Here is a 24402-nt window from a genome sequence, read left to right as displayed (position 1 = left end):
TTGTAAATTCCGCATCTTCATGAGACACCGCAGCTTATAATATTTCAAATTATTTCAGGTTTTAACTATCTCCGAGTAATATTAGTTAAAAAAAAGCACTAAAAGAGGCACTAGGCACTAAGTAATTTTTTTTTTGCGTTTTAATTTTCAAAAAGCACTAAATCTAGTGCTTAAAGCACCAAGTTGGCAACTAAGGTTCTGGTACTTCTGTGGATATTTTGTGTCTTTGAGAGCGAATGCTGCTGAATTTTTTCTACTGAATAATTTGTCTGGAGAATACGAGTACTCGCCTACTATTGCACGTCACCAAGTATTACTGTATTTTAATGAAAATTTTAGTGCACTTTTCCAAGTGCAGTGTCACTTAGTACTAGTACACCACAAATATGTGTTTACAATTCTTAGCCAAATTGATGCCCAAACATTTTACTGTTTAGACTGATGCTATTATCAGCGCGTTCGTATATATTTCGCATCAAATCGAAATAACGAAAAAGCGTCTATGAGTATAAATAATTTGGCAGGTGTGCTCAGCGATAACGTTTGAACGCTATACGAGATAAGAATCTCATTACGACTTACCATATTTTTAGTTTATAAATGATCACACTCTACCGGTGATGAAGTCAGTTAGGAGCTTACTCCAGCCGTGAGTGGACGTCGATCTTATCAGCAGCAAAGTGGCGTGCAGTAAAAAGCGCTATACCCTTCACAGGCGTGATCAACTTGGATTTGAACGATCTCGTTTCGCGGTGTCCATTGCCATACCGTGACAGTTCGGTATAAAGCTAGGTGCGGCTGAACAGCGCTAACAGGTTCCTTTGTGGCTAGCCGAATTCGGCCAGACTCGCGTAGTGATTCATTTATTGTTTTACATACATACGTATGTATATTAGTTATTATCTATTCAGTCAACAGCACATAAGCAATTTCAAACAAACATGTGTACTTACATCCATACATACATATACTACATATATACATACATATGTGTATGGAGTAACAAAATTCTCTATGGAACTACCCTGATGGACACAAGTGATTTTTTTTTTATAATTGAAAGACTACTTTAAAACAAATGCAATGAGTAAATGTTTCGAATCTTTATACTCTTTTTGCTCAAAAAAACAATTTGTGTCTTGGAAGTATGAAAAAGCATCTGTGAAGTCCAGAACGCAAGCGTATTCAAAAGAAACATACTGACTTTGAAGTTGTGTAGACCAAATTCATTTTAAAATAGTTCAAAATACATGCAGTAAAAGGCAATTGACTGCTTCCTAGGACATCGCCATGTTAAATAAATAAGTTCGTTGTAGGTAAAATAGTGAGAATTTCAATTAGTTATCATTGAAAAAAAAGTTGTTTATAAATTACTTTCAAACTAATTCAATTTCCTGCAGGGTAGTGACTGCTAAACTTAAGGTTATAATTCGAATACGAGGCAGTATTTGTAATAAAAAGTATGTATGTACATATGTATGTAAATCTTCCGAAGTGGCACATGAAAACAATTTGCGTCCGATAATATTGATTATTTGTGTATTGATAATAGCAAACTTGGCGCATAAGCACAAACGTTTGTACAGATAAGTAGTGATAGAACTTTTGAGAAAAAAAGTAACGATATTAGTACTCCTAGAATCCTCTAAAGGAAAATCGATGCTAGTACCCATATTTCCAAAAAAGTATCGATAATGCGCGTACTTTCAAGCATTTTTAAAGCAAACGTGAGAAGCAAAATAATTATAAAATAATTTCATTCTTACCAACCATAAGCAAATACAATGATTGATGCGAGATTTTCGGCTATATTGTCGCATTAACGCCTGCATCTACAAGTTTAAATCCGACCCTCTACGCTTTTCTCTACGATTTGTTAAATAAACTTGCGTAAATTTATTTCTACTAGCATTAAATAAATATCTATATCAAATAAACTTATTTTATTGATGTGTATACATCTTTGGTTTCTGTAGAAGTAAAATTTGCGAAGCTGTAACGCATAGCCCAGCAGAAAATTTCGAAGGGCTTAGCATGTGTATTGCAGCGGAAAATTGTTAATTTCTTTTAATATTGTTATTGAGCTTTGTACCACGATTATGTTTATTAGGAAAAATGGAAAAAACCACAAAGACTAAGTGGTAGAAGTTAAAGCTGCTATTTCGGAGATCACCACATCTCCTCATCTGACTTCTTTTATAGGCAGGGATCGAACCCGCATCATCGATGTGCAAAGTCAGAAGCACTAACCATTGAGCTATGCACACGCCATACACTCTTGTTGCCAATTCATTTCGTTATTCAATCTACTAGATACTATAAAGTGCAGCCGATTTGCCGCTATTTAAACGTGACAGCGCGATTGTTATTGTTAATTCCATACATTAATTTGTTTAAACCTGATTAAAAGCTAACTGTAAAAAAACGTTCGGAAATGCATCATAAAATTTTTTTCCAACTCAAAAATAACGTTCGAAATGCATCGTCAAACAAATTATGACGAAAAACGACGAAAAAAAAACAAATCATCAAGTGGACTCTGCGAATTTGCAACGTTGTGCATGAATTGCTTTTTGTAGCACTGCGCCTAAAAATACACTAAGGCTGCAGAGCGATGCGCCAATGCACAGCAAGGTAAAGTTGCCCTTAAATGTTCTATCACAGAATAAAAAGTATACAGAAGACGTTTGTCTAGGGCTGCCAGATATCTCTGTTGCCAAACCGGGACACTTTAGGGAGGGCCTCTCGCTCCCTTCTCTTGCATTTCAACGTGCGAAAATATGTAGCAAAATTTTATTTTTACAGACAAAAATAAAAACATAAAAACATGAGATCGTGAGATCATTACAACGTACGCCAACGAAACAAAACCACTTATCACGACCAAAGGACAGATTTTTCACAATGCATGAACCTTTTTTTATTCTTTATAAAAATACAGTTTATACTAAAAATATGAAAAAACATAAAAATAAAATTATTAAACTTTGTGCTAATCTCGGGGAAATTCAATAAATTTGCAACATTCTAATCAGACTTTTTATAAAAATTTTTAAAATGAAGTTTTGCAGCCCATTAAATTTTAGTTGATTTTCGGTATTCTTTTTACTGAGAGTTTCTTCTATACAAACTATGTTCGATAATTCTTTTTATATGGAAGACACTGTCAGCAAAAACAAAAAAATGCTAAAAATCAACGAAATTTGCTGGTAATTCTTTCGCAAAACGTACAAAATGGAGCGTAAATATAAAAATATTTATCAAATCTTGCTTTGTGGTTACGTAGTTGGGGCTTCAGGCTGGAAAATGCACCATTTTCTTTTCTTCTCAAATTTATTTCGTGAATCCATCTTCTTTTTCTTAAACATATACATAAATTAAGAACTTTGCAGGATAAAACAAAGATATAGACATATTCATACCTTCTGTTTTCTTCATCGAGAAGTGCTGCTAATAGCAATAATTCGTCCTCAGAACTTGAGCTGTCCATCGGTAAAATCAGATTTATAATATATGTATAAATTTAGAAAGAGGAATGCGTAGAGTTCCGTTAATTTGAGCTCGTCACATGGCAACAATGTTTCTTGCTAAACCGCACTATACCGCACCGTGTCTGTTTGAGTGCCTTTGCGTATATCGTTACCGCGTATCGTACGGGATTATACCGCGCTGCACCGCACCGCGCCTGTTAGAGCAGGCCTTTAATTTGTGAAATAGTCACATTTCGAGATAGTTGAACTTTGCACAAGCAATAGTTGATGATTAGTATATACCTAAATACGTTCAAAATGACGTGCACAGAGTTTTACAATTATATTAAAGAAAAGACAGAAGTTAAGAAACAAGTGCACAGCAACGAAAAATATGACTGATATTTTAAAGTTATCTTGTACTTAAATTTTTTTCTTTCATGAAACCTGGAGTACTTATAAGTACAGTGCCGTACAAAGTTATTGGCTCGGAGGCTCTTTCATCAGATCACAATTTCTAATCAGATCTTTTAGAAAAATTTTGAAAATGTAGCTTTTGAGCCAATTAATAAAGTGCAAGTCTGAAGTTGCCGGCAAATTTAGTTGATTTTTAGCATTTATTGTTTTTTGCTGACAGTGTCTTCCATATAAAAAGAATTATCGAACATAGTTTGTATAGAAGAAACTCTCAGTAAAAAGAATCAAAAATCAACTAAAATTTAATGGGCTGCAAAACTTCATTTTACAAATTTTTATAAAAAGTCTGATTAGAATGTTGCAAATTTGTATGCAAATTTATTGAATTTTCCCCAGATTAGCACAAAGATTAACAATTTTATTTTTATGTTTTTTCATATATTTAGTATAAACTGTATTTTTATAAAGAATAAAATATAAAAAATATTTTTATAAAGAATAGGTTCATGCATTGTGAAAAATTCTCTGTGCTTTAGTTGTGATAAGTTGTTTTGTTTTGTTGGCGTACGTTGTAATGATCTCATGATCTCATGTTTTTATGTTTATATTTTTGTCTGTAAAAAAAAAAATTTCAGTGCATCCTTTCGCACGTTGAAATGAAAGTGAAGGTAGCGAGAGGCCCTCCCTAAAGCGTCCCGGTTTGGCAACAGAGATATCTGGCAGCCCTAGCACCAACCCAACTCGTAATACATTTAAGTATACAAATTTTAGTATTCAGTAATAATTGTCGCAAGCATCTTCGCGCACTCATCTACAGCCAGACATGTAAATGTGCATTTATATGTTGAGTTTAAATCCACGCCACGCGGGCGTGTTATGAAAGTATTATTTTTAAATACGAACATTTTTAAACGATAATCCAATAGAAATATTCATGTTTACTATGTGTTATTTCCCTCAGTGAATTCATAAAATTTTTCTTAATATTACAAGGCGTTTTATCTCTCAGTGTAGTCATTTTTATGCAAAATTTGTGCAATCAAATCGAAAACCGGGACACTTAAACGAAACCCGGGACATTTTAAGGTTGGACCGGGACACCGGGACAAATTGTCTAAAACCGGGACATGTCCGGGAAAACCGGGACGTCTGGCAGCCCTACATATGTCGGCTATCGAACCAATTTGAATTTAGGGCACGAGCGTTGAGGCAAGCAAGAATCACAAGCGGCGCTGCTCTGTTACTTTAGCAGTATTTTCACTCTGCTGACGCTGTTAATTCCATCGTCGCCATGACGACAAGATGTTAACTAACTTCGTTTTCCATCACGATCGGCGTTGCCGTTTTGATACAATTGTATATTTTTTAATACTTTTTTGCTAAATTGTAATATCTGATACTGTTTTGTTCCCATATGCCGTATTTTGATACTTTCGGCTGGCAGAAATGAATTTTTGAAAACTATGAATAGTATTACTAGTCTAAAGGCAAATATTTTGTTTCTTGTCATTTAAAGTTTCACAATTTATATATATATATTTATAAGTTGATTTGGTAACTATGATAAAAGAAACACAACCCGGACTTTGCCTGCACACGCCACTATTATAGGACCCCTAAACCACACAAAAACATTGCGCAATATAGGGCTTGCGACGGACGTTTGTGTGACGTATGGTGTCGTTTGTACTAAATTGCATTGTTATTGCGCTAAAATAAAAATTATTTTGATATTTTGCTCATGTTTGTGTTATTGTACAATAATTTGATTTTGGTGTCCAGATCGTGCTGTAAAGTAGATATGGATAAAAGCGTAGAAAATTAATTTTTTACCTTATTTTTTTTTTACGTTTTGAAGCTGAAGCTATCAAAATACACAACGCACATTCATATTTCTTGCATATATTTACTTGAGCAACGTCTCTTCAAAATAAGGTATGCGCAATTTTATGCCGTAGTATTTCCACAATATTGACTTGTACAAGTCTCGGATTGCGCAAGGATTTTGTGTGGTTTAGGAGCCCTATAAGTTAGTTTTTCACTATGAAAATAAGCAGACAGAAGGAAGAAATGTAAGTTTTTTTATAACTATGGATTTAATTATAAAATTTTATTTATTATTTAGTTTTTTAAATAATAGTTTAACAAACGACAGGTTTGTTTGCTTTTGATACTTTTTCTGCTTGGCAACTGATACATATGTTTCAAGCTCGCGGCAACGCTGATCACGATGTGTGTTTGTGGCGAGATGTTGACTTTATGTTATTCATAGTGTTCCGGGTCGCCATGTTATTCATAGTGGTCGTGATGTTAACTTCTCTGCTCTGGTCCGGGTTGTAATATTACGTCCGCCGAAGAAAAATAAATTTGTATGTGGTGCGTCTTCTGTATACTGTTTATTCTGTGGCTCTATGTATTTCAATAAAAAATTTTCGACTATGTATGTACATTAGACTGTCCCAAGAATATATGGAAAATTTTTTTTTGCAAATTGATATGCATACCCTCTATATTTGTGCTTCTTCCCATATTTGAACGCATTTCTAGTAAATCTGCATCTTTCAATTTTTAATAGGACGACAGGATTTCTCCCAAGGACATCGAAAAAATTAATCAATCGAAAAGTATAGCGGCTTTTTAACGGTGTCTTACAAGGCTGCAAATAATTTGTGTATGTCCTGAAGGATTGCAATTGTAGAACATTTTTTAATAGGGCGTATGATGAACATTAAATTATTAAATTCAACTTGTATTATCCTCATTAAAAAAAAGACCTTTCATAATGTTAAATAATCAAAATAAATCGTTTTAGTCTTTGACATGTCCTCTCGGGTTGATATCGTGCCCTAACCGCCAAAATAACGTAAGCGACATTTTTTTTCAAAATTTTCTTTTTGATGCAGAAATGCATCTAGATGCTCTAGGAATATTTCTGCATCAAAAAGAAAATTTGGAAAAAGGTGTCGCTTACGTTATTTTGGCGGTTAGGGCTCGATATAATGGTTGTACTTCCGTATGACATAAACAAAATTTAACTAAACATAATTTTCATATCGTACTGATTTACAACAAATTTTTCATATACATATGGGCCAATCCATGCAAAATTGCACTAAACATTTTTTTTTCCGCTCAAATTATTTTTCTTTTAATTCTTTGGGTAAAAATATGATACACGTATTTTTTTATTTTCATTTGACACATACCGTTTACGAGATATATTTTTTTGAATTTTAAGCATGCCAAAAAAGGGCTTTTTAATATATGCCTCCGCGCTAAAAAACGCGCGCTCTCCTTGGCGTGCAACATTTTTCTATGTACCTACTCGTATAACAGGCTGCATGCTCGCAGCTGAATTTCTTCGGCATTACATAAAAGACAAGTTCTGAATGTAGTTTTTTATTTTTTATTAGGGTTCTAATTACGCCCTTCTACAATAATGAATATGAATGTCTACTTTTTTCAAAGCTTTCCATTTTGAAATCGTTACAAAAAGAATAAGACTTAACTTTCAGTCTATTATTTTCTTCAGGCTCAATGCTGTGAATTTCGTGCTTGCCTGGTTGATTTTTGCCTTGATTTTTTTCTGATTCTTCCTAGTCCTGAACATGGTTATACCAAAACGAGATATTGGGTAGTGATGTTTCCAATAGCCACAATTTTCTCTATGAGTGGGGGATTGTTTCATATATCTGTGGTCATAAACAATAACCGCATAAGTAGAAAAACCTGTATTCGAGAAAAACGTTTTAAACATTTGGATTGTAATGTTAACCTAATGGGGAAACCAAAATATGTTCGTCCATTCCTTTTTAAATAGCTTAGCTGGCGGGATGGGGATTTCATATACACATGGAAGAATAGTTGCAGAATACGATAACATATAAAACTCAATTCTTTCTTAAGTCGACTCAGACGGTTATTGCTTATACCACAGATATATTCCATATCAAGTTTCAGTACTCTACCATGAATTTGATTTTCAAATCTGTTAGCAATACAATCGGGAATTGTTCTTCATGCTGTGGAATTTAATAAGTCAAAGTGATTTACTCGCTTTATTTAAACACGAATCAAATTCGCATATAATACTTCGGTATTATTTAATATCTAAATATTAATCTTTACAAGGAACTTGTTTCTATGATAAATGTAGATGAAAAAGTAATTAAGTCTGCCGATTGCCAAGAAGTTATTCTGTCGAACGATTAAGTGCACTTGCTCTGTCCGCTTTCTTTCTTCTTTCGCATGCGGGGTTGCCATCGTTTCGTTAGTTCAGCCAGGTTGCCACAGTGCTCCCCCCAGACTTTACGTCCGGAAACGGACGGGGAGTCTTATCCTGCGTCCGCTGCGGTTTGTTGATGTCTCCTTTGGAGGCAACTGTTCGGGTGTCGATGATATTGTAGATGATGGTGTTGTGTGCGACGTGGCTGAATGTTGTTGAGTCGCGGTTGTCGTTGATTGAGTATCTGCTTGATGGGACTCGATGAATGCTGGCTTAAGTCGGTCTATGGATATATTTACGTTGTTGCGGTTGATTTTGACGGTGTAATATTTAGGGTGTTTCTAGATCACAGGATATGGGCCATCATATGGCGGATAGAACGCCGGGCGCTTTATCGTTACGTACAAATATGTGCGTTGCATCGGCAAGTTTGCTGAATACGAATGCTTTTGCGGAATCATGATTCGCGGTTTGAGTTGGGCGAATCTCCTGCATTATATCGGAAAGCTGCCTGACGAAGTCCGACTGTGGTGGAAAGATTTGCCTATCGTTAAAAAACTGTCAAGGCAACCGTAATGTGGTACCGTAGACAAGTTGCGCGGCTGTTGTACCGATGTCGGGCTTGAATGCTGTGCACAGTCCTAGCAAGATTATAGGCAAGCGGCTTATCCAGTCTTGTCGTTCGTGACACGTTATTGCTGTTTTCAGTGAGTGATGCCAGCGTTCGATGATGCCATTTTCTTGCGGGTGACATGCCGTTGTTCGCAGGTGGGTTATACTCAGCATGCGTGACAACCCGATAAAAAGCTGCGACTCGCACTGTCTTCCTTGATCGGTTGTTATGCGTGCTGTTATGCCAAAGCGCGAAAACCAAACATTGATGAGTTTTCTGGCGACCGTTTCCGCTGTTATGTCTCTCAGAGGAACGGGTTCTGGCCACCGCGTATACCTGTCGATAATCGTGAGGCAGTACTGAAATTCACTCCATGGCGGAAGTGGTCCGATGAGATCGATGTTTATGTGTTCGAATCTACACGACGGCAAAGAAAGTTGCTGAAGTGGTGAGCGAACATGCCTACTGATCTTAGATCTATGGCAGCTGAGACATCGTTGCACTTCTTTGGCAATATCCTTGCCCATATTTGGCCAAACGAAGGGTGCTTTGATGAGCTTTGTGGTTGCGCGCACGCCTCTGTGGTAGATGCTATGCATTTTGTTGATGATATCTTTGCGATGCGGGCGTGGTACGAATGGGCGTACTTCCGATGTAGATGTATCGCAGTAGATTGTGTGCCTTGTGTTTGGAATGCACAATCTTTTCAAACACAGCGATGTGTCGCCTTCGATGAGTTTCTTCAGTTCTGGGCAACTAGCTTGATCTTCGGCCATCCGGTGGTAGTCGATGGTTATTGATTCAACCGCTTCGATGCGCGATAGTGTGTCTGCTGTCGTGTTCTCGGCGCCTGCAACGTGTATGATGTTCGTCGTAAATTGACTGATGAAGTCCAGATGACGCAGCTGTCGCGGTGATGCTTTATCGTGTTTTTGTGCGAAAGCGTAGACTAACTGTTTGTGGTCTGTTCGTACCTCGAAGAGTCTTCCCTCCAGCATGGCTCGGAAATGCTTGATGGCTAGGTATACCGCGAGTAATTCCCTGTAGTAGGTATTGTACCTGCGTTGTGCTTCGCTGAGTTTTAGACTTAAAAACGCCAGTGGCTGAAACTCGTTGTGTACAATTTGATGAAGTGCTGCGCCGATGGCAGTGTCCTTGGCGTCCGTACTGAGCGATATTCGAGCGTTCGGGGCTGGGTGAACCAATAGCGTTGCGTTTGCTAGTTCTTTTTTGCATTCGTTGAAATGGTTGATTGCCTCGTCGGCCCATTTGATTCGCGTTGTGTCGTTTTTTCGGTTACCTGATATTAATTTGACGAGGGATATTTGATGTTGCACCTCGTTTGGCAGGAAGCGACAATAAAAATTTATCATTGCCAAAAAAACGTCGTAACTCTTTGGCGACTTCCGGCACCGGGAAGTTGGTGATCGCTTGAACCTTCTCGGGTAACGGTTTGATGTCCTCCGCCGTAACTATGTGTCCCAGGAATTCGATTTGCGTTTGAGCGAATTTGCACTTCTCTAAGTTGACTGTTAGGCGGTATTGACGAAGACGTTCGAAGACTTGCCGTAAGTGGGCTTTATGTTGCTCGACGCCTTCAGAAGCGATACACACATTATCGATGTATACAAAAACGAAATCGAGTCCCTGAAACACTGCGTGCATGAACCTTTGGAACGTTTGTGCAGCGTTGCACAGGCCAAACGTCATGTGTGTAAACTCGAATAACCCAAACGGAGTGGTTGTCGTCGGGTTCGATAGGGATCTGGATCGATTGAGGTCCATCTTGCTGAACACGTCTTTCTGGTACAAAAAGTGAGTGAAGTCCTGGATGTGCGGTAGCGGGTATCGATACGGTACCGTTTGTGCATTCAAGGCTCGGTAACCGCCGCATGGACGCCATTCCCCGTTTGACTTCCTTACCAGGGGTAGAGGAGAGGCGTATGAGCTTTTCGACGGGCGGCAGATTCCCAGTCTGCTAAGAAACTCAAACTCTTCTTTCACAGCTTTTAGTTTTTCGGGTGCAACCTGGTCGAGGTTGTGCTTTGTCTGTGCCTATCAGTGTCGAATTCCCGATGTCGATGATTAGGTTGAAATGCCGGAGGAAGTCGGCACCGATGATGGTGTATTTAGTTTCCGCTATGACGAAGTTCCATACGAGTTTGCGTTGAAGACGAAGGTCGAGCGTACGACGGACTACGCCGTAGGTTTTAATGGTGGTCCCATTAGCGGCGAAAAGTGGGTTGCCTTCAGAATTTGACAAGCGGCATGCTCGAGTTGGTGGAACGACCGACACTTCTGCGCCGGTGTCGACCAAAAATAGTTGATATGACATTCGATCTAGTATAAAAAAGTTTGGATTTAGCATTGGGATTGGTTGCTCGATGATGGTCTGCTGCCAGAACTGTCGAGCTTAGTCGTTACGGCAGCGTTTAGTTTTTTGTTGGGTCTGACTTTTTTATGGGAAAATTGCATGGACTTCGGCATTTTCAAGCCTGAGTACCATATTCCCGGTGATACCAGCAGGTCGGTGATTGTTCTGCATTGGAGCTGCGATGTGGAGCAGATCGAAAACCTGGTCCAGTATGTAGTCGTCAGCATGTGCAACAATGGCGGTATACTTATCTTTTTCTTTACGTATAGAAAAACCATGCAGTTCGTACCATGCGTCAACTTTTATGAACCATGATTCGATATTGTACTTCGAGTTGAGTTTTGGAAACGGTAATTTTTCGAATACCGCATTGATTTGCGGTCTGTCGCTGTCGACGCCTGCGTTGATGTTGGCGCTGTCGTTCGGGGCAACGTTATTGTCGTCTTTTGTGAGCTCTTCCGTGCTATTATTAAAGCTCATGTTGCCGGGCCACGTAGGTATTACGGTGGCCCGTTACTTCGTGTGCCGTTATGATTGCCGGCTTGCGTATAGTCGACGAATTGTCGGTGGCGTGACACCTGAACTGTACTTACGCTTTCGGTGAGTTGGTTATACAGGTTTTGCTCTGAATCTTCGAGGCGCTTCAAATCAAAGCGAGATTATTTTTCCCCAGCTATTAACGCGCAAGTTTGCTCTTCACGCCTTAGCACGGTGATTTGATGCACGTCTTTTACTCACTATCTCCGTTTTTACTACGGGGTCACCGGGGCACCGAAATTGCGCATATGGAAACTGTGCATTTAGACATTATTTCGGTTTCAACCGAAACTGTGCATGTATGCTTTATTTCGGTTTTTACCATATGCATTATTTCGGTTTTAAACCGAAACTGTGCATGTATGCATTACTTCGTTTTTTTTCATATGCATTATTTCGCTTTTAAAACGAAAGTCGGCATATGCATAATTTCGGTATTTTCTCATATGCATTATTTCGGTTTTCAACCGAAACTGTGCATGTATGCATTACTTCGGGTTTTTCATATGCATTATTTCGGTTTTTGTTATATGCATTATTTCGGTTTTGAACCGAAACTGTGCATGTATGCATACCTTCGTCTTTCACATATGCATTATTTCGGTTTTCATCCGAAACTGTGCATGTATGCTTTATTTCGGTTTTTTTCCATATGCATTATTTCGGTTTTGAACTGAAATTGTGCATGAATGCATTATTTCGGTTTTTGTTATATGCATTATTTCGGTTTTCTAACGAAAGTGTGCATATGTATAATTTCGTTTTTTCTAATATGAATTATTTACTTCTACTTAGTAAGGGTTTTAATCCCTAAGCGCGGCTGAAAGCCGCCTACGCAGAGGAAAGTTCTGCGCAAAAATACGTCCGCCCTTCTTTTCCGGCAATACAGAAAGGAGAATTCTACTTAGTAAGGGTTATAATCCCTAAGCGCGGCCGAAGGCCGCCTACGCAGAAAGAAGTTCTGCGCAAAAGTACTTCCGGCCCCCTTTTCCGGCAACACAGAAAGGAGAATTCTACTTAGTAAGGGTTATAATCCCTAAGCGCCTACGCAGAGAGAAGTTCTGCGCAAAAATACTTCCGCCCTTCTTTTCCGGCAACACAGAAAGGAGAATTCTACTTAGTAAGGGTTATAATCCCTAAGCGCGGCCGAAGGCCGCCTACTCAGAAAGAAGTTCGTTTTCATGTATGCACTATTTCGGTTTTTGTCATATGCATTACTTCGTTTTTCTCATATGCGTTATTTCGGTTTTCAAACGAAAGTGTGCATGTATGCATTATTTCGGGTTTTTCATATGCATTATTTCGGTTTTCAACCGAAACTGTGCATATATGCATTACTTCGTTTTTCTCATATGCGTTATTTCGGTTTTCAAACGAAAGTGTGCATGTATGCATTGTTTCGTGTTTTTCATATGCATTATTTCGGTTTTCAACCGAAACTGTGCATATATGCATTATTTCGGTTTTTTTCATATGCATTATTTCGGTTTTCAAACGAAAACCAGTTTTTTTCATATGCATTATTTCGTATGCACAGTTTCCATATGCACAATTTCAGGGTGCCGGGGTCACCACTTGTGGGATTTAATGAGTCAAAGTGATTTACTCGCTTTATTTAAACACGAATCAAATTCGCATATAATACTTCGGTACTATTTAATATCTAAATATTAATCTTCACAAGGGACTTGTTTCTATGTTAAATGTAGATGAAAAAGTAATTAAGTCTATATTCGCCGGCGAGCCGATTGCCAAGAAGTTATTCTGTCGAACGATAAGTGCACTTGCTCTGTCCGCTTTCTTTTCTTCTTTCGCATGCGGGGTTGCCATCGTTTCGTTAGTTCAGCCAGGTTGCCACAATCCTATTGATGTTAAAGTAATAGTAAAGCAAATAAAGCAAATAGAAAGTAGATATTCATATTCATTACTGTAGAAGGGCGTAATTAGAACCCTAATAAAAAAACATACATTCAGAACTTGTCTTTTAACGCTGAAGAAATTCAGCTGCGAGCATGTAGCCTTTTATACTTGCGAGTAGGTACATAGAAAAATGTTGCATGCCAAGGAGAGCGCGCGTTTTTTAGCGCTTTCGCAGTTGTTTAAAATTTGATTACAAGCGTAATTTTGAACTACCCATTCTGAAATTTTTACAGGTTCTACTTAAGTATTTGAAGAAGAGTTTTCAATAAAAAAATTTAAAAAAATCAATACTAAATTTGAAAAAAAACTAAATTTGTTATTATTTTTTTAATATCTAATTTTTTGTATTAAAAAATAATTGTATCGACTTCTCGTAATCCTCATATGAAAGCCAAGAAAAAGTCATAAATGGTACGATGATTAACTTTGTATTTTATTAAAATGCTTATTTGCGCGGAAGCATATATTAAAAAGTCCTTTTTTGGCATGCTTAAAATTCAAAAAAATATATCTCGTAAACGGTATGGGTCAAAAGAAAATAAAAAAATACGTGTATCATATTTTAACCCAAAGAATGCAAAGAAAAATAATTTGAGCGGAAAAAAATTTTTAGTGTAAATTTTGCCTGGATTGACCCATATGTATCTTTGTAATTAACAAAACTTAGGAGCTCAGCAAAAATTACTCTTGGCAACAAAATATATCCGTTGTTGTGGATTTAAGCAGTTGCAACTTTTACCCGACATTACTTTTAATAATATTAAAAAAAAAAATAAATAAAAATATTCTAGTAAAATATTTCTAGTAGAAGCACGAAGTTCGACCGACATGCTTACGAAGTTGAAAACGCACAGAATCCACCAACAGTTAGGTTTTGAGCTATTCAAATTATCTTAAGACTTATAAACCGCATGAAACTAACGGACAAAATCGAATTATTTTTGAACCAAACAAATTGAAGTTTACAGCTAAGAACATGTATGAAAAAAATTGTTATAAATATGTAAGGTGAATTATACAGTGCCACAAATGTAGGTGTAATGTTATGTAAATGTGCTACCAAATCGTCCACGATAACTTTGGAAATGCAATAAATTCGAAATGTTTCCCATATTTAAACGCATTGCTAGTAAATCTGCATCTTTAAATTTTTAATAGGACGGCAGGATTTCTCCCAAGGACATCGAAAAAATTAATTAATGGAAAAAGCATAGTGGATTTGAAGGGGTGTATTACAAGGCTGCGAAACTATATGTTTTTTAGTCGAATAATTTGTGCATGTCCTGAAAATTTGCAATTTCAGACCATTTTTTAATTAAATTTTTATGTTTAACTTTTTTAACAAATTCTTTTCCTCCTTTAAAAAAATGCATTTCATAATATTAAATAAACAAAATAAAGTGTTTTAATGTTTGACATGTCCTCTCGGGTGGATTAAAGAAAAAATGTGGCAGTATTAATTAGAAAATTTGAAAAGTATCCTTTGAAATTTGTATCCTTTAGTATCCTTATATATATTAATAAGATTTAAATTAAACTAAGATTATTCAAAAGTCATTCAAAATTAGAAATCTTGAAGGATAATATTTTTAAAGGACATTTTGACATGTTCCAGAAGGATAATTGAAAACAAACGTTGTAGTTAATCCGGTTTCGAGCTCTTCTTTCATTTGGTACCCATATCTCCATATTTTTTGTAAACTTTAGGAAATATATTATAATTTATAGTCCTTTGGAAAAAATCCTGACTACCAGGTAAAAAACCATGTAGATTTACTAAATATTATGTCCTAATAAAGTATAGTAATACCATATTATAAAGAAGTAAAATGAGTAAATTAACAAAACACGCGAACTGCAACAAGCTTATTCTGATAACTTTGACTGCAAGTCGGCACGGGTTGCCGTGGTTAGAATTGCATAAAAATTTTATTCGGATATCCGGAGCTCCCTGATAAACAAAAATTTTTCAGGTAAAAGTGTCATCGTTTTTGAATTATTTAATTTTTTTGAATTAAAAAAAATCGTGCCATTTCATGTATTTTCTTAAACTGCATCTACAAACAAGGCTATACTTAGTAAATTTTTTAAGTAAAATACTTTCAGATAGTTTCTTCTCTATACTCAAATGCAATGTAGTTAAAATATATTAAGGACCCATTATAAAATTAGGACTATATTGGGATTTTTAGCTTTTTGATATTTTCTTCCCCAAGTTTGAATATCTCTGGTGAAAAAAAAATGTACTGAGCTATAACTTTACATTACATAAAAAAATTGCTCATTTAATAGATATTTCAGAAAGGTGCCACTCTTACTATTTCGAATAGAAAAAAAAGTTATAGCCGCTTATGTGGGTAAAGGACTGAGACACGCTAGAATGTATTTAATAGATTTAAATTAAAGTTGGTCTTGTTACCGACCAATGACATGCTAAATAGTACAAAGGTACATTATTACCTACTCCTGATATTATTTTATGTTACTTACCGGAATTCGGACTAGAGTTTTTTGTGAAGGATGGGTTCACGTGAAATAAAATATACATGAGTTGTTTGAAGAAAAATATATTCATTTATTGATAAAATATGCTCAAATTGGTGACCTTCTACTCTAATACAAACTCGACAACTTTTAAGAAAATACGCTTTTAGAGATCTTAAACTCAATTGGGCTATCTCAGCAGCAGCTCCGTTTATTTGTTTCCGCAAATGCTCTTCTTTTTGAATTGGTTTTGAATAAATTTTGTCTTTAAAACAGCCCCAGTAGAAAAAATGTAATGGATTCAGGTCTGGCGATCGAGCGGGCCCGTATCGTCCAATCCACCGGCGAGGATAAGTTTCATCTAAATGAGCTCTTACTTCACGGCCGTAGTGAGCAGGGCATCCGTCATTTTGCAGCGATAGTCTTCGCCGCTGGTTTAAGGGTACATCTTCTAAAAGAGTTGGAAGCCGTTCCTGAAAGAACTCTAAATAACTGTGAGAGTTGAGTGTTGGCGGCAGTTCCACAGGTCCCAATATCTAACAATTAAAAAAACCGCACCATAAATTTATTTTGTGCCGGTACTGCGAACGATCTTCTCTCATTTCGTGGAGATTGTCTATCTGCCAACTGTGAAGGTTATGTAAATTAAAATAACCATCACGTTTGCATGATGATTCATCGCTCCAAATTATTTTATTAAAAAAGTTGGGGTCTGATTCATGCATTCGCAACATTTCACTGCAAAATCTAACCCTCGACAGGTAATCTCTCTTGTAGAGCCTGAACACGTTGAATGTGGTAGGGATGGTATTTTAAAGCTTTGTGAACTGTAGTTTTTGGTATTCCAGTCCGTCTTTCCATCATTCTTCCTGAAGTCGATGGACCTAGTTCCACTTTCTCTAACACAACGTTAACATCTACCGCTGCAGGACGTCCTGTCTCGCCGCCACGCCTTCCAGTTATGCGACCTTAAAAAAGTTAAAAATGATAGTTAAAAGAAGATTGGCTTCAAACAAGAAAGGTGTAAAAATTACTTACCTTCAGATATTTCTCTATGGGTGCGGGCGAATACTTCACGACCCAGATGCCGACGATTGGGCTATCGCTCTGCATAGAGTCTTTGAGCATCTCTGGCATTACAGCAAGCTTCACCGTAAATTAGGTGAATATCCGCATATTCATGCGACGTATACTGCGTGTTGTATTAATAACACAATGTTCGAAGGGTCCAATTTCACAAAATCCACTTTCATTATTTCCGGTAAGTAACACAAAATAATGTCAGGAGCAAGTAATAATGTACCTTTGTACTATTTAGCATGTCATTGGTCGGTAACAAGACCAACGTAAATTTAAATCTATTAATACATTCTAGCGTGTCTCAGTCCTTTACCCACAAAAGCGGCTATAACTTTTTCTATTCGAAATAGTAAGAGTGTCACCTTTCTGAAATATTTATTAAATGAGAAATTTTTTTATTTAATGTAAAGTTATAGCTCAGTACATTTTTTTTCACCAGAGATAGTCAAAGTTGGGGAAGAAAATATCAAAAAGTTAAAAATCCCAATATAGTCCTAATTTTATAATGGTTCCTTAATATATTTCAACTACATTGCATTTGAGTATGGAGAAACAACTATCTGAAAGTATTTTACATAAAAAATTTACTAAGTATATCCTTGTTTGTAGATGCAGTTAAAGAAAATACGTGAAAAGGCACGAGTTTTTTTTAATTTAAAAAAATTTAAATATTTCAAAAACGGTAACACTTTTACCTGAAAAATGTTTGCTTATCAGGGAGCTCACCACCCCACTTGCCTTCTCCTCAAGTTTGGCAGGTTACTTCTGGGACACCCTGTATACATACATATGTATGTATGTATGTATAAATATATGTGCAATGTGCTGATATTCAAGGTATGTTTGTAGGTGCATATGTATATATGCTTTTTGACTTAAGCAAGCCATATACGTTTGCGACCGTTGGTTTAACTTGATCATGTGCTACAGATTGCAACGTTTGTGGGCACGTTGAATGAGGTATGTCTTGGTTGTAGGAAAAATCAAAAAAAGTGATTTCCTGACAAGTTGTTTAACTCGTCGCAACCTTAATAAGCATGTAGTACAACGTCATTGGCAAATGGATAACTCAGCCGAAATGCGTGTTTTGTTGAATTTTATAAATGTATACCAAAACCATGAAAGTGTAAAAATGAGATTGTACAATGAAATTGCCGCAATGTTGTAACGTTTGTGGGCAAAACTTCCAACTTGATTACGAATCGAGTTGAACCAACGGTCGCAACGTTTTTGGCTTGCATTCGCATCTTACTAAATTATATAGTAATTGAGCTACAGCGGTTATATTTTCTAGATACATGCTACGCGATTTCGCAAACCAGATCAACATGAATATTTCAAAAATGCCTGCCGAGACACCTACATCGGATTTAGGCTTCGGCGACAAGGTGAGTGCAGAAAGAATTAGTTTTTGTTATGAATTAAGAAATGCATATCGCTAATTTGCTGGAAGAATCTTATAATCCAAAGAATTTATTTTGAGTTAAGTGTATAAAAAATTGCATAATTATACATATCTACTGCAAAATTCAAAATTTACTGTAAAAGTGTCACTTTAAAAAATTTCATACATTGCATTCATGTCAACTCAAACAAGGTATTATGCCATGGCATTCCATCGCAAACATAATAGGGGTATTCTCGAAGCCTTGCAAAGCCGTTACACACAACAACAAAATACATGGGAAACAGCATTTCCTATCGCTGCAAAGTATGCGACGTCTGGACCCTTGCATATATTTTGCAACAGGCATAGCAAAATAAATGCGACTCTGTGCTAGCTGTTTTGTCGTTGGAATTGCTATATATTTCTCTCATACCTCTCATCTCGCTCACTTAATTTTTTTTATCTTGTTATTGTATTTGATACAGAATTTTGTTGCTTGCTACCAGGGTGTCCAGAGTGTTTTTAAAAAAAAGCGCAATTTCTGAAAAAAATTGCCAAAAAACGCAATTTTTTTTTAAAATTCATGAAATCGATTTTACAAGTCTTTTATTTAAAAAATGAGCTCTTGTTATAATATAGTTTTTAAAACCAAAAACGAATATAACGCCTTCAGAGGGTAATAATAAATAACACAAATCACTTTTATAATAGTGATGTACAAAAAATTTTCTTTAAAAATACGCATACTTTTTAAAAATATTTGTTTCAACACATTTTGCAATAGGAGTGCGCAATTATTAAATTTATTATAACTCATATTAATTGATTATTCGCAGAATGCGCTTTTAAGAGCTCGGCGCTAACGATTAAATAAAAACCTATAATAAGGCGAGATCAGATATTTCCACAATTTCTTCAAAATCACCTGTAGTGTCTAATGATTTAAATTTCTGGTGTTGTCATATATTGAGCTATTCAACCTTGATAACATACTGTTTGATATTGGAAACGTTTTGCAGCAGAAACTATTAGCCTTCATATAACACATTATTCGAACTATTGAATTAAGGCTTTCCTACCTCATCCTATTTCGAATCTTAGATTTTGTTGAATTCATTACGGAAAAAACGCGCTCAACAAAGCATGTGAGTGCGGCAAGGATAATAATATGAATTTACTTAAATTTGCAAACATTTTATTGCCTGTTGCGGTTTTCACTCCGTAAGCAATTATCCAAAATTCTTCAGAGTCGGATAAAATGGTTCTGAGAAAAGTTATTCCATGGGAAAGTTAAAAGATTTAAATATTCAGTTTCCGCTGCTTTTCTTTCCTTCAAAGTCAAATAGTGAATTGGCAGGTCTTTGAAACTCGCCCTTGTGATTCACACACTTTTCTGGGACGAAATCAAAGCTTTTTTAAAAGTACTTAATTGACTAGGTAATCGTTTCAAAGTTCTTCGCTTAGGGTGATTAAATATTTTTGGCAGTGTTTTAATATGCTTCTTAAGTCAAGTTTATCACGCTGTTCATTAGCCTCTTCTGTAAAATTATCGTGGAAAACTAAGTTTTGTATATTTTTATAATTGGAAAAAATTGATTCGAAGGGAAAAAATTGCCAAAAATCGCCAATGGCGCTTTGCTAAATTTTTACGCGCAAATATAAAACAAAAATCGCCAAATTGGCGCGAAATCGACAAATCTGGACACTTTGCTTGCTACCTATGTATGCTACCACTTTGCAGTAGGGTGCTCTCGTACTGTTTAGGCCCATACCTTGCGTAAATATTGGTCCTTCTCAGCCGAGAAATTGACCTCCGAGTACTCCACAGCGCCAGAAATACAGTCCACACGCACCACTGCCGCTTGATCGCCACATTATCCAAAATTTGCAACAGGATAATCTGCCAGTTGAAGGCTTTTTTATTATTGATACACCATAAAAGGACCACAGGATACACTGCCACTTGATCGCTATATTTGACACAGCAGAAACAGTTCCAGCAGCTACATTTGCCACAGCAGCTACAGTTCCAGCAACTTATTTTGTCACAAAAGCAGCACTTCCATTTACAAAGGTACGTGGTTTTGATTTCACACCTCAGTGCACTTTCAAACATTATTTATAAAATCGAGTGTCAAACAAAAATGTCGCGGGTGAAGTTGTGAGGAAAAAGGGTAAAAAAAGATTTAATTTGCCTTTGAACTTTATAAAAATAATTTTTTTGCAAACCGTTCGTTTTGTTTTTGTTTTCCACATTCGCTATTAAGATACAGCGAAGATACCGCCATTTTGAAGTGAACAGGTGTTGTTGTTGCAAAGTGATTTATTTAAAGCGAAGCACTTGCTTAATACAAGTTTTTTTTGCGGTGCACGATTTTAAGTTCATATCACTTTTCACTTTGATTTTGGTATTTTATTATAACTCCTTTCGTGTCACTGATCTATAAGATTTTTTTTCCAGCCTTGTGCTAGTAAGATTTCACTTGGGACGTAGTGGTTGGGGTAAAGTTACTTGTTTTAATCAAAGCACTTGTTTAATAAAAGTTTTTCTCGGTGCACATTTTTAGTTCGTATCATCTCACTTTCGGGTTGATATTTTTTGTTTTTTTCCGGTCACTGGTTTAATAACTTTTCTCAGCTTTGTGCTATAAAATTTCACTTGGTACGTTGTTGTTGAGGTTAAGTAAACCCTTTTAATATAGGTACTTATACAGCAGATTTTGCAGCGTACAATTTTAAATTCTTATCATTTTCACCTGTTGACTTTGTTATTTTAATTTTAATTCCACCTTAGTGTCACTGGTTACAGATTGGGTTAGTTAGTGCCTTAAACACTTCACTTTACTTTTTTAGGGTATCAAATATTTGATTGTGCATGTAAACATACATACACACATAATATATTGTATTGTGGAGAAGGACGGGTTCTTTTTTCCCTCTTTTTGTTCACAACATTCACTTTCGCGACAAAATTCACTTCTGGCAGACGCGAACGATTGCAATATTGTATACACTACATATATATATAAAGAGTTGGGTGGCAAGTAATTTACCATACGGAAATACATACATATATATAACTCGTCTTTGCTGAAATAAAAAAAAAAAAATTTTAATAATTACGTCGTTAAAAGAAAACGAAATCCTCGACTTTTCAATTAATCTGGTGTGGTTTTTTTTATTCTGGTGTGGCTATTCAGGTGTCGATATTTTTCACGTCGATTTCAATTCTAATTAAATAAATTAAATCTGCGATCAGATTTATTCGCAATTTTCTTTGAAAAAAAAAAAAAAAAAATCTTTCTTTGTTCAAATTTAACGAACCTTAACAGGAAAAATGGATGCTTTTATTCGTCAGGCAGATGCAGTAGCAGAGTTCGAATCTGACTACAATTCCATGCAGCCATCAGAACACTCAAAGCACTCCTTAGCTTTTCAAAAAGAGGAATTGAAGGCTCTATGGGAAAAGGTGAAGGGGTCCTATGATGAACTCTGCGCTTCAAAAGAGCTCGATAGTAAAGACCTGACTTCAATAAAAAAGAAATACAAAAGCACATACTTCAGTTTTTTGCGGTGCCAAGCAGCAATGGCTGAACTTTTAGAGCAAACACTTTTTGCAAAGACTGAAAAAGAAAGTGTGTATATGTCTAGTCGCGAGCTCAATATTCATCTGCCTCCGTGTGACACGGATATATTTAAAGGGGATTACCTTTCATGGCCATCATTTAGGGATATGTTTACGGCCATATATATCCTTAATAAGCGCCTTACCCCTGTTGAGAAGCTGTACCATCTCAGGCAAAAAACGCAAGGGGAGGCCAAAGAAATTGTACAAAGATGTCAGTTGACCAATGATGGTTTTCAAACCGCATGGAAAAATCTATGCGACAGATACGAAAACAAACGGATCCTAGTCAATAGTCAATTGAGGATTTTATTTAATTTGAAAGCAGTTGAGAGTGAATGCGGTAGCTCCATTAAGAAGCTGCAACGTGATATCAACAACTGCATCTCGGCGCTTCAATGTCTCCAGATTGACGTTTCCAGCTGGGATGCGATATTCACGTATCTGTGCTCCACAAAACTGCCAGAACATATACTGGCACTATGGGAGCAAACCATAGAGAAAAGAACGGAAGTATCAAAGTGGGAGGACATGGATAATTTCTTATCAAGTAGGTTTCAGACCCTGGAGACAGTAAAAGGCATTAGGGAGAGCAAGCCAAATAAAGCCCCTAAGCCACAAAACATACATCAGTCTTCAGAATGGACTCCAAAAAGGCTTGGCGCCTTCCAAGCCAGCGTGGAAAAACCCACATGCAAAATGTGCCATAGCCATGAGCACAGGCTAAAAAGGTGTGACAAATTTCACAATCTTACTCCACTAAAGCGACTCGAATTTATTAAGAGCATCCACAGTTGCTTGAATTGCTTGTCAGCCGGACATACAGTCACGAAATGTACCAGTCCGTTTAATTGCAGTACGTGTCATTCAAGACATCACACGTTGCTGCATATGCAAGCAACTCAGCCAAAAGCAACAGCTCTTAGTGCACCTACAAGTCCGTCCTACGATATAGCCTCTACTTCTGAGCAAGCAAAAAGGCGGGAAGCTGCGAAAAAGAATAAAACAGTTAATAAAGTTAATTCATGTCATGCAAACTCAAATAAAGGAGTACTATTAGGAACGGCATGGGTCAACATTCATCATAATGGTGTAAATTATTCAGCGAGAGCGCTCATTGATTCTGGTTCTGAGTGTTCTTTCATAACCGAAAGACTCAAACGAAGAATCAACCTGCCATCGAAACCCTTGCATGCCCAAGTTTCGGGCATCAATAATTCAATATCTGCGCAGGTAAAAGAAGCGTGTGCTATTCATTTGCGATCTCCTACGGATCCGTTAATCAATATAAACACGACCGTATTAGTTTTGCAACAATTGACAGGGGATTTGCCGACTTGCCAAGTAAGCGCAATGACGCGGCAAGCATTCCCAGACTTGATGTTGGCGGACAAGAGATTCTTCGTCAACGAGCCCGTTGACCTCGTCTTAGGCGGAGACGTCTACCCCCAAATCATTTTAGGCGGGTTAAAGAAGAACATCCTAAATACACTTCTCGCACAAGAAACCGTGTTCGGTTGGATAGTGACCGGTAAAGCGGAATCATCGAATACAACCAATAAAAGAGTATCATTTTTTAATGAAGTTACTGTGGATAAACAGTTAACGGCCTTCTGGGAGCTAGAAGATATCCCCAAGAAAAGAAGTATGAATGCCGATGACATATATTTTGAAAGGCTTTTCAAAGCAACGACAAAGCGAAATGATGGTGGGAAGTACATTGTCTCCTTACCCTTCAGGCAAGATTTTCCAAATAATGTTTGTCTAGGACCATCACTAAAAAGCGCTTGCTCTCAGTTCTACCGGAGCGAGACGCGATTAGCAAAAAAACCTGTTCTTCAAAGAGAGTACAACCGGGTTTTATGTGAATATGAAACATTGGGCCACATGTCAAAGATTTCAACTACCGTATCACCAGAGTCAACCGACTGTTATTTCCTACCACATCATGCTGTGTTAAAAGAGGAGAGTACCACAACAAAGGTCAGAGTGGTATTTAATGCATCATGCCCAACCGCCAACGGTATGAGTTTAAATGACGTCCTCCTTCCAGGTCCTGTACTTCAGGCCGATTTAACTATCCTCATACTCCGTTGGAGACTGTTCCAATACGTCTTCAACAGCGATATAGAGAAAATGTATCGGCAAATATACGTAAACGAGAATCAAACGAAATATCAGCGCGTAGTTTTTCGCACCTGCCCAAGAGACCCAATTAGCCTATACGAATTAAAAACGGTGACTTTTGGCATCAACTGTGCTCCTTATCT

The 24402-nt window shown here is 36.8% G+C and overlaps 2 protein-coding genes across 2 annotated transcripts; both read left to right on the top strand.

The window, feature by feature from the left end:
• Nucleotides 1-210: 210 nt before the first annotated feature.
• Nucleotides 211-18508, top strand: LOC118751682 (adenosylhomocysteinase-like 1; the record flags this gene model as incomplete). The annotated part of the gene is given in 2 exon segments (XM_036486497.1): nucleotides 211-883; nucleotides 18399-18508. A coding segment is annotated over 1 exon segment (90 nt), but the record flags the coding sequence as incomplete, so codon positions are not given.
• Nucleotides 18509-21844: 3336 nt separating this feature from the next.
• Nucleotides 21845-24155, top strand: LOC118751681 (the record flags this gene model as incomplete). Its single annotated transcript, XM_036486496.1, has 1 exon — nucleotides 21845-24155. A coding segment is annotated over exon 1 (2311 nt), but the record flags the coding sequence as incomplete, so codon positions are not given.
• Nucleotides 24156-24402: the final 247 nt, after the last annotated feature.

Source organism: Rhagoletis pomonella, unplaced genomic scaffold (genome assembly GCF_013731165.1).
Source record: "Rhagoletis pomonella isolate Grant_MI unplaced genomic scaffold, Rhpom_1.0 Rhpom_scaffold_00913, whole genome shotgun sequence".
NCBI lineage: Eukaryota > Metazoa > Arthropoda > Insecta > Diptera > Tephritidae > Rhagoletis > Rhagoletis pomonella.
Note: the sequence above shows the minus strand (reverse complement) of the source record. Positions and strands in the feature narration are given on the sequence as shown.